The sequence below is a fragment of the Orycteropus afer genome, unplaced genomic scaffold, assembly GCF_000298275.1.
Source record: "Orycteropus afer afer isolate SDZICR_OR568_19922 unplaced genomic scaffold, OryAfe1.0 scaffold00196, whole genome shotgun sequence".
NCBI lineage: Eukaryota > Metazoa > Chordata > Mammalia > Tubulidentata > Orycteropodidae > Orycteropus > Orycteropus afer.
The window spans coordinates 6,396,564-6,408,633 of NW_006921783.1; the positions used below are offsets into that span (position 1 = coordinate 6,396,564).

The window sequence follows — 12,070 nt, forward strand, 5'->3', positions numbered from 1 at the left end:
AGAGAATCTACAAGAGCCAAAGTATGACCTTGAGAGTGTGTGTGTGTGTACAACCTATGTGAATTCAGAGACCATCTCAAGAAAAGATTTGAAGTCAATGGTGAAAAACAAGGCTCTACGAATTGACAGAATACCAATTGAGAATACTAAGGCTTGAAGACCACACAAATTATGGGATGACATCAAGTACATCATGCAGGAAGAAAACAAAAGGTCATTAAAAAGACAGGAAATAGAGAAAGTGGATAAATGGGATATAGGACCTAACTCTCTGTATTACTCCTTACAACAGCATGTGAATATACTTAAAAAAAAAAAAGGCAAGGAAGAAAGAAAAGATCAACATGGATGTGAGAAGAGACTCTGAAACTTGGTCCTGAATGTAGAGTGGCTAAAGCAAATGGAAGAAATGATGAAATAAAAGAGCTGAAGAGATTTCAATGAGTGGCTCAAGAAGACAAAGAACAGTATTACAATGTGCAAAGATTTAGGGTCTGAAAACCAAAAGGGAAGAACATGCTCAGTATTTTTCAAACTGAAAGAACTGAAGAAGAAATTCAAGCCCTGAGTTGCAATACTGAAGGATTCTATGGGCAAAATACTGAACGATGCAGGAAGCATCAAAAGAAGATGGAAGGAATACAAAGAGGCACTATACCAAAAAGAACTGGTCAACATTCAGCCATATTAGGAGCTAGCGTATAATTTAGACTATTGAAAGAAGAAGTCCAAGCTGCACTGTAGGCATTAGTGAAAAACAAGGCTCCAGGACTTGAGATATTTGAGCAAATGGATGCAACACTGGAAGTGCTCATTTGTTCATGCCAAGAAAATTGGAAGACAGCTACCTGGCCAACTGACTAGAAGAAATCCCTATTTGTGCCCATTCCAAAGAAAGGTGATCCAACAGAATGCACTTGACTGCTAACCAGAAGGCTGGTGGTTCAAACCCACCAGCCACTCCTCGGAAGGAAAGTTGGGCAATCTACTTCTGTAGTGATACTGCCTCGGCAACCCAAGGAGGGATCACTATGAGTTGGGTCCGACTCAATGGCACATAACAACAACAACAAATTATTATCACAAGTAGTAAAATATTGCTGAAGATAATTCAAAAACTGTTGTAGTAGTACATTGACAGGGCTAGAAATTCAAGTCAGATCCAGAAGAGGATGTGGAACAAGGGATAGATATCATTGCCAACGTCAGATGGATCTTGGCTGAATGCAAAGAATACCAGAAAGATGTTTTATTGACTATGCAAAGGCATTCTACTGTGTGGATCATAACAAAATACAGACAACACTGCAAAAAGGGTGAATTCTTGAACAATTAATTGTGCTCATGCAGAACCTGTACATAGACCAAGAGGCAGTCATTCGAAAAGAACAAGGGGATACTTTTACTGGGTGGTTTAAAATCAGGAAATGTGTGCATCAGGGTTGTATACTTTTACCATACTCATTCAGTCTTTATGCTGAGCAAATAATCCAAGAAGATGGACTGTATGAAGAACGCATCAGGATTGGAGGAAGACTCCTTAATAACCTGTGATATGAAGATGACAGAACTTGGCTTACTGAAACTGAAGAGGACTCGAAGCACTTACTGATGAAGATCAAAGACTACAGCATGGATTATACCTCAACATAAAGAAAACAAAAATCTTCAGAAACAGACCAATAAACAACATCATAATAAACAGAAAATATTGACGTTGTCAAGGATTTCACTTTACTTGGATCTACAATCAACGCCTATGGCAAACAGCAGTCAAAAAATCAAACAATGTATTGCACTGGGAAAATCTGCTACAAAAGACCTCTTTCAAGTCAAGTGTTAAAAAGCAAAGATGTCATTTTGAGGACTAAGGTGCACTTGAACCAAGCCACCAGTACTTTGAATCACCTCATATGCATGTGAAAGCTGGACAGTGAAGAAGGAAAACCAAAGAAGAACTTATGCCTTCGAATTGTGGTGTTGGCAAAGAATATTGGAAATACCATGGGCTGCCAGAAGAACAAACACATCCGACTTGGAGGAAGTACAACCAGAATGCTCCTTAAAAGTAAGGATGGCGAGACTTGGTCTCATGAACTTTGGATATATTATTAGCAGGGACCACCAGTCCCTGGAGAAAACATCATGCATAGTGAAGTAGAGGGTCAGGGAAAAAGAGGAAGATCCTCAACAAGATGGACTGACACAGTGGCTGCAGCAACGGGCTCCGACAGCAACGGTTATGAGGATGGTGCAGGATTGGGCAGAGTTTCGTTCTGTTGTACACAGGGTTGCTTTGAGTCAGAACCGACTGGACAGCACCTGACAACAAGGTAAGAGATGGTAGGCTAGGAAACAGAAAAACACACTCACTCACTCTTTCCAGAATTAAAAATCATGGCAAATAGCCAGGTAGTATAAGCAAATTGAATGGATATAACTGGAATATATTTGGAAGCACTGGCCAGGAATCCAGTTCTGCTTCTATTGAATGGCTGCATTATTATTTCTATCAGCAGATTGAAAGCAGAAGGTTTTATAACATAAATATATGTGAATCAATTCTTATAAATTATAGATATTAGGCTTAAGTTGAAGATTTATAAGATCTGTATAATTTCTGGAATACAGGACAGGCAGACTTGGTAACTATACTTATTAAGACTAGAAATGGGAGCCAGATGTAAGGAGGGAGCCAGTCTGGGATAGACTTCTTGACAATATGTAATTTTTTTCCTTTTCACATACTGAACCCCTGGGAAACATGAGAGAATTATACAGTTGTAAGATTCTGAGCGTAAGAACATACTGTTAATTGTTTCAGTGTGTGCTAATGGTATTATGGGAAGCACAAGACACTGAGACCTGTTCGAAAGCATAGGAGTAGAAAAATACGGTTGTCTTATTTATTTAGTACTGATACAGCAGAAATATCACAAGTGGGTGGCTTTAACAAACAAATTTATTTTCTCATTAGGAAGTCAGAAGTCTAAATTCTGGGTGCTGGCTCCAGGGGAAGGCTTTCTCCCTATCAGCTCTGGAGCAATGTCCTTGTCTCTGAGCTTCTGCTGCTGGAAGATCTTCAGATGGCTCTCTGCTCCTGCTTGCTTGTTTAATCTCTTTCATATCTCAAAAAGAGACTGGTTCAAGATACACCCTTACACTGATCCTGTTCCATTAACATAACAAAGACAATCTATTCCCAAATGGGATTATAACCACAAACACAGAGGTTAGGATTTATAATACATACTCTGGAGGGACACAATTCAATCCATTAACAATGGTCAAATAGGGGTATACTTGCTTCGGTATGTGAGTTCTTCTGGTTCATTTGTATCCTTCTCCAAATTTGGCTCTTTGGGTCTGGGGCGTAAAAATTTGAAAGTGTGTATGTGGCTTTTCTTCCTTCATATTCTCATTTAGCTAATTCCATAGCTCTTCTAGTAGCAATAAAGGTGAAGAGGGTAACTCATACCACAGAGAATGGGGGAATCTGCATTTGAGGCCCAGCTATGGTATTCATATTCTAAGTGCTTCTATGAACAAAAGCTTCCTTTGTCATGTGACCAGAAGAACTGGATGGTGCCTGACTACCATTACTGAATAATTTGATCAAAGAGACCGTAGACAAAGTCTGATCAAAAGTGGGAATATACAGAATTCCAAATTGTTATGGAATACAGATTTTTTGGAGCCACTGAGGGTGGATGAAAAACTGATACTGTTACTCTAAGATAATCTTTAAATTTTAAACCACAAATATCCACTGAAGTCTTCTTTAAATCAAGTAAGTTAACCTATTTAGTAAAGAATGCTCTTCAGAAAAAGTATCCATACTTCTGTTACCAAATGGGTAACAGCAACTTGAAAGGTTAGATAGGAAGCTTAGTGGGCAGTGAGTTCACATTAATGGAAAAGAAGAGAGAGAATGTACAACTTGAAGAATATAATAAATGTCAATGAATTGTACACGGAGATAAGTGAAAATGGTTGAATTGGTTATGTTTTGCTGTGTATATTTTTAACAATGATTGAAAAACAGTATGACTTGCTGAAAAGAACACTTTTCACCATTTAAGCAACGGATAGGGAGAGCCATGACAAAATAAAGACATACAACTCATTCTCACCTAATTTCCATATAAGAAGATTTTTTTCCCTTCAGTGCCTAACTAGTAAAAATAGACACATCATGTCTCTGAGCTTTTCAAAGTATAATAAATATTTAATTTAAAAACAAAGTTAGTAGAACTGTTTGCCAGAAAGATTCTTTTCTGGATATGGATAGAGATCTAACTACTTCTTGGACACTTAAGATAGTGGTTCCAGAGACATACTAACTCCAAATGCAGGTATAATGATATGATACAAAACAATTCATACAAAAACTCTTGACACCTGTAGAGATGACCAGTATTAGGAAGCAGGAAGTCCCACACACTAACGCCTATCTAATCTAACATTTTGTAGTATTTACACAATTAGTGGCACTAACCCTATCACATACACCTTTCTATTTAAATCTGATTTAAAACTTTGAAGGAGAATTTTTCTTCTTTATTCTCTAAAAAGAGATGGAAGACAAAGCAAAGCTCAACGCTAAGATGGTGAGCCCTATAAGGCTGTGCTTTCCTATAGCCCTCAGAGTGTTAGTTTCATCTGTCAAATGCCTATGTTGGCACAGAAAAGCTATTTAAAGTGTTGGTGCCATTGTGATTAGGGCAGATCAGCTAGAAGGGTTGGTATTTTTAGCTCTCAGCTAGACCCAGGGTGTTGAATCAGATGGCACTAGAACTGAAAACAGTTGTGTTAATAAAGCTCTCTCAAGACTGGAAGGAAATGTAAAGGCCGGGGCACTCCAGAACTTAGGGTGGAGTCAAAGGAAGGGCTTTAAGGGATTCATCGCAGGAAGAGGTCTTGCAAGATCAGCAGTGATTCAGTGTGAGAAAATGATGGCTTTGGGTTCCTAGAGAAAACAGAGTGGCACAAGGCCATGGCAGAATTGATCAAAACGAAATTTGCTCTGAGAAACTGTTCCAGGCTCTATCAGAGAACACATTTTCACTGGGAGGATGGCCAGATCTGACAGGATCACAAACATAAAACAAGGTGGACTAAGGCTTCTAAACTCCAACCTGGAAGCAGGGGGGGTCTTTTCTTTCTATTATTCTGGCAGGCCAGACTAAAGCTTTCAGTCACCAAAACTTTCATTTCCCCCCACAAAAAGTCTCTCTTTCATACTGGACCACTGAAATCAAACCTGCTTTCCAGTTACTCTAGTTTTTCTCTGCTCTCTCTAGGTCAGCATTTCCCAGATTATGTTCAAGGTACATTGATGTCCCACAGATGTTAATAAGCACTATGTGATTTTAAGTATCATGGTCAAATAAATTTAGCCAACATTGAGTTAAATAGGTTGCCTTAAGGTAGGATTTCTCAGAGTTTTTAGCGTGTTCACGTGCAATGACAACTTCTAAGACAGGCATAACATATGCTATAGTTTTCAAATTTAATTAACCATAGTTCTCCTGCCCACACACCTTTCTTCTTGAGACAAGTATTCTCAGGAACACAGTACAGAGTTACTGCCATCAGACCAAACACTGTAAGAGGGACTGGTCTTTCCTCAGCTGGGGGCAGAGGCTGCTCCTCTACCAGGAATCACTCTGCCTCTTGCTATTAGCCACTGTGGAGTCTGCACATGACGGCTTCCTGAAGACTGGTTTATACTGTGGAAACGTGCTCAACCTCCCTTAGTCATCAAATAAGGTTCATGGTAACTGACCAATAAGCCTCAAAGAGAGGGACAGATAACACTGTCATTTACCTAGAGTATGGCGTGCACACACACACAAAACCCAATCTGAGTATAATTATTTTTGTAAAGTACAGAAAATTCTGGTTTTGCTTAATAGATACATAATCAGCCAGGATGAGAAACCTAGATTAAGACTATGTTAGAAAAATAGGTATGTGGTGTTTCTGAACAGAATCAACTAATTGGTTATGGAAATTTTAGAAGCCTCTGCTTCAAACACCTTTCCAAAGGCTCAGAAGTCAGATGATCATTATCAGAGGAAAACTTTCATCTGGAATTTTTACACTCAAAGATGCTGGTCTGTCTTGTATTTCTGAGAGTCCATGCAGGGCTTCTGATAATTTCAGAGAGGCCTATACATACATCACATGTAAAAGAGGATTCACAGCACGAGGCTGATTACTATCTGGTTGGATTTCAAACTCCTATTGGAAAGATTTATAGAAAAGATTTGTCTGAACATAGAAGATGAATATATCATGATGTTTCAATAAACTAAAATTAAAAGCAAAAAGTTGAAATAAGAAAACAGTGGTTTTCATTCTGAACCGCCACACTGTCTCTCTTCTCCAGTATTATGCTTGGTTGCAAAGGAAGAGTGACAACATATTGAAAACCCTTCAGCAAAGCCACCAATGTACAGAGAGGAAATGACTGGCAAATGAAGAAAGGAAAAACTGACCAAGCACCAAGGCTCACTTTTATTAAAACTCATACAGCCTTGTTAAAACAACAACAACACCACCAAAAACCAAACGCACTGCTATTGTGCTGATTCCTACTCATAGTGACCCTTACGGCAGAATAGAACTGCCCCAACAGGGTTTCCAAGGCTGTAAATCTTTACAGAAGCAGATTGCCTCATCTTTCTTCCATGTAGCAGCTGGCAAGTTTGAACTGTAGACCTTTTGGTTAATACCTGAATGCTATTAACCAGAGGATCACCAGAGCTCTTTATACAGCCTTGTACTAACCTTGTACTAAAACAGAGAACTGGAACAAATGCAGGATTCTGAACAGCTTAGTGGCCCCTTCCTCATGAGGAAAACTTCAGTGAAAAAAAGCCTAAGGACTGATAGTTGCTACTGTTTCTCCCCTTGGGTTACTTCTTTTTATGTTCTATTATAGGAATAAAATTAACTAAAGGGTCCAGGGCTTTATACTGATAATTAAAGGGATTATGTCATATGAAAGGTGACATGAAGCAGGAAAAGAAAAAGGTTACCAAGCAGGCTTTAATCAACTACCATGCATTTTCATTTAATTATAAACACAGGATTCTCAATGTAGCATTCTAATATTGAAGGGTGACATAAAAGAAGAAGTGGTCCTTCCAATTCTTAGTAGCATGCATATCCTCAAGGTCATTTCACTTATTTGAAGCTTAGGATGTTCAAGTAATATGTAATATGAAGACTAACATGTCTTCATCTACTGAAGAATTAGGTAAATACATCTATTTCAGTTTGTTTCTTAAATCTGTTAGCTTGTAAGTAAAACAATCTAGTACTTACATCAAAACATCTCCAAGATTTTAAAGGTAGGTTTGCAAAGTAATGCCTCTATCTTATACCCACAAACAGGGCAGAAGTGGAAAAGGTAAGTAAAGATAAAATTTTCAAATATCTGAAGTGATTTACTAAGATAAAGATAAAATTTAGAGTCCTTACTCACCAGCATTTAAATGACATTCCTTAATCTGAAACTGAAGTTCATTTTCATTGGGAATATCCTTCCATGTTGCAAGGAAGACCTGGCGCTCTGTATGAGGAAGCAAAAGGGAAGGAAGACGGTGCACCATTGTGAGTATCGTGATTTCTGATGCCTTGTGCCATTTCCCCTTTGAGGTGCTGGCTCCCTGCAATACAGCTAGCAGAAGCCTGGGACTGGAGCCAATACTTAACTATGCAGAGGTCCTACACTTCAGGTCGATTAAATCCACATCAGTGGTAATGAGATACAGTGCAAAGAGTTTAAAAGTCAGACCATCTGAGATTTTAGTTTTGGCTCCACTGTTTTCCTATTTGGGTAACTTTTTGTAAGTCTTATAACCTCTTGAGCCTTAATTTCCTCACATATAATTACATCTGTCCTGTCTACCCAAAAAGCCATTGTGAAAATCAGGTCAATTAAGTACTTACCAATATAATTTAATATATACCAGTATAAACTAGATTTATTAGACAGTGGTTTCAAAAGTAAGGGAAGAGAGAAATGTCAATAACATGAGGTATACTGAGAGTTTACTATAAATTACTGAATTATTATCTTGAGGGAGTAAGAACTTAGTTCAGGGATATTACTAAATTCAGAAGCCTTATTTCACTATTTATTATATAAACTATTCCTACTTTGCAAACCTGGAAACAGAAACTCAGAAAAGTTAAACACCTTGTCCATGGTAACACACCTTAATAAATGGCAGATGTGAGATTCCAATTCACGACTACCTGTCACCAGATCTCTTGCTTTGTATCCGGGGGTGGCTGGATTATTTAGGAAAATGGGTATTCTGATTTAGAGATCATGAGAAGAGCAAGAATAACTGCGCTTCAGGGGATACATAATTAGCAATTGTTAGAATACTCTTTCTTACCACATTTTTTTTAAATCTCAAAACAACTTGTACCTCTCTGGGGCTATGCTCTGTCTGACATTCAGAGGAAGGGTGGAAGTTTATTTGGCAAAAGAACAGGAGGATGTACTTACCCATTTTGCCATCTTCTACAAAAAGTACATTGAGAGGGATTAGGCAGCTGAAGTAGAAGACATCAATATTGTTTTTCACAGCCACCTGCCAGGAAGTAACAAGGGAAAATCAGGACATTATAGGAAGCCAGATAGGAGAGAAAGAATAGTTATTTGTCTAGAAATACACCACCTTATTTCCATCCTCTTTAGATAGTTCAGGTCTCCCCAAATCAAGACACAGCAGACTATACACTGCAAAGCACATCCCTACATATTTCACTGTCATAGCACTGTGACAACCTGCAACTCCACCTCTCCAGGAGGACTGTCTTCAAGGCATAACTTCCAAATCTAGAATGATCTATTAACTTATTTTCCATTTCTCTGGTATTAACAGTAGCTGCTATCACTTATTAAGTAATTACTAATTATATTAATTCTAATCTTTATTATAACTAATCCAAAAAAGTAGATATCATTCCCCTCTCATTTTACTGATGTGGAAACTGAGGTCAGAAAGATTAAGTAAGATGCAGGGTCACAAAGCCAGTGCACAAAAGAACCAGAATTCAAGCTCAGATCTGTCTAACCCTAAATCTCATTTGTTTTTTTCTCTGCACAGTAAGTAGAGCTATATTGCTCTGTTATCTTTTATTAGATACTGGTTTTAAAGTTGTTTGCTTGATAAAATCTTATTTCCTATGATACGAAATTGATTCTCATCTCAAAAAGGAGCCCTGGTGGCACGATGGTTGTTAAAGAGGTTGGCTGCTAACTGTGGGAGAAAAGACCTGGTAAATAGATGGTCACTGAGTCAGAATTGACTGAAACGTAAACAAGAACAACATGATGGGGAAAAGCTTATTGGGTCAAACAGTAGTAAACCTGACAGCTAAAAGAAGGGAAAGCCTTTAGGAAAATGAAGAAATGTGTTTTCTTCTCACAGTACAAACTTCTGACTTAGGTAGTAGGCTGTGATTCTACGATGGCCTGCTCATTCAGGAGATGTGGTTTATCATTTTTTAAAAGCCACAAAAAATACTTTACTCCAGGGCAACACTGACTGGTGTACATTCAGGAACAGGCAGATTCCACTGCAGCAGATCGTAACAACCATATATTATAAGAAGAGTAGGAGGACAGCTGTTTTAAACCACCACTTCCCACTGGTTTCAGTCACTAGCAGCTTTCTTATCTATGCTCTTGGCACTGTAGGAAAGTTTCTCTGGGCAAGTTCTGTGATTAGTAACCATGCCTATTTCTCTGACTTTTGTTTTTTTAAAAGAAAGAAAGAAGTGCTTATTATCTAGTACCAGTATTTTCCTCTCTATCCGCCCCTTTTTTGGGGCAAATGTCCACACTTCAAGAGCATACCTACCTCATCATCAAAATTTTGGCTATGAGATCCAAATATTCTCTTTGTGAAGTACTTCCAGTCTTTTTACATTATTAATAACTCATCTTCCTAACCTTCAATGTTTTAATTTCTTCTTCCATAATTGTTTGCTTATTGTCTATCTGATGTAGCCTTCTCTCTGAGAAGAATCCATCCTATTATTTTCTTTGTAACATGTGCTTTTAACCTTGCAATTACCAAGGTTAGGAGTTTCTGACTCATAGTGCATAGTTTGATGCCCAAATGCTGAAACAGAAAGATTCCCAAGAGTTTTGAGTCCGATGAATTTAAGCAGAGTAACTAACCTCAGAAAAGAGATTTATAAAGATAATCTTTAAGACATATTAGAGCACTACTTTAAAACATTTATACTAGCTGTCGGAAAGAAGTATTTTTCAATTCATCTGGTACTGAACAATAAGAAAAGGGAATTGTTATTCTAAACAAGGGCACCAAGATCTTGGGTACCAAGCTCTGTAAAGGGCATTTAGAAGTAAAAACTGGAGTGATGGGGGTGGGCCAGTGGTGGGTCATAAAGAGGTCTTATGTGCTATGCGGAGCTCTGGTAGCATAGTGCCTAAGGCACCTGAATGCTAACCAGAAGGCTGGTGGTTCAAACCCACCAGCCACTCCTGGGAAGGAAGGCTGGGCAATCTACTTCTGTAGTGATACTGCCTGGGAAACCCAAGGAGGGGTCGCTATGAGTCGGGTCCGCTTGACAGCACATAACAACAACAACAACAACAACAGCAACATAAGATACACACATCAATCAAGTGATTATCATTGATCATCTATCTTTGAATATAAAGCAGTCATATCTCACACTGTACCATTCATTTAAACATTTATTAATGTTTACCATGTTCCAAGCATTTGAGATACAAGGAAAGATTCAGAAATTATAATCCTCCTCTAGGGGATAGTATTAGTAGTTCTTAACTAAAGGCTTATACAGAATCATCTGGAGAGATTTTTCCAAAACAGATGTCAGGGCCTCATCTGTATAAAGAGTACAAAAAGCAAAAATACCCAAAGCCATTGCAGTCAAGTTGACTGACTCATAGCGACCCTACAGGACAGGGTAGAACTGCCTCACAGGGTTTCCAAGACTGTAATCTTTGCAAAAGCAGACTGCCACATCTTTCTCCCATGGAGTAGTGTTCTGGTTACCTAGTACCACTCCAAGAAGAATATACCACAAATGGGATGGCATAAACAAACAGGAGTTTATTCTTACAATTTGGAGGCTTTAAGTCCAAGTTCAAAGTGTCAAGTTCTAGGGGCTGGGTGAAAGCCCCTCAGCCTTGGGCTTCAGCTCTGCCTCCAGCTCCTGGCCCATTGAAGCTAGAGGCTTTTCTTCACTCAGACAGCTGCTGGCTGCTGAGGCTGCCAAGCCCAAGGTTGACAAGTAAAAAGGCACAGTCCTGATGTTACCAAACCACACAGCAGGTCATTAATTCAATCCCATTTTAAGTCCCAAAGTCAGCAGAGCATATAGTAGGCTGCTGACACAATGACATGGCTACATGCAGGGTCCAAGCATGCCATAAGTTAGAGACTAACCCCAAGGCTTCTCCTTATATACAGAAAGCAGACCACATCCCAAAGGCAGCTTACTCAGCTGCTTGTGGTAGGTCCCACCATGGAGTTGACTGCCAGTGTCATTATGAGGAATAACTACTACCAGCTGCCCAGCCACTCATGCAGGCCCAGCCAAGCTGACACAAACATAACTACCACAATTCCACCCCTTGGCTGGAATCTTACACATGCTCAAATATACTTCTACTACTATGCTAAAGAGAGACCAGGAAACATAAAAAGGCTTATTGGCAAACTATTATCTTACGGATCCTTGTTACCATGCCCTTTGTAAAATACCATCCTTTATAGGATCAACTGTATAGGTTACTCTTTGGAGAAGATTTCCATCCTTTTTATATTAGCTTTATAAATTCTGTATTTGGCAGCTTTTGAACTTTTCCCATTGGCTAGAACTACATTCATTTCAAGAATAAATAGGTCTTTTCCATATGTTAGGCCATAAAGCAAGCCTTAATAAATTAAAAGCACTGAAATACTGCAAAGCATCTTCTCAGATCATAATGCTATCAAATTAGAAATCAACAATAGGAAGATCAACAGAAAAAGAGTAAACA

The 12,070-nt window shown here is 38.6% G+C and overlaps 1 protein-coding gene across 1 annotated transcript in view; it reads right to left on the reverse strand.

Moving 5' to 3' along the window:
- AP2B1 (adaptor related protein complex 2 subunit beta 1) overlaps positions 1-12,070 on the reverse strand; it is a 171,184-nt gene that overhangs the window by 9,584 nt on the left and 149,530 nt on the right. The window contains exons 19-20 of the mRNA XM_007947936.1: positions 8,531-8,615; positions 7,496-7,582 (exon numbers count right to left, since the gene is read on the reverse strand). Coding sequence (XP_007946127.1) covers positions 7,496-7,582; positions 8,531-8,615 — 172 coding nt within the window. The remainder of the gene's footprint in view (positions 1-7,495; positions 7,583-8,530; positions 8,616-12,070) is intronic.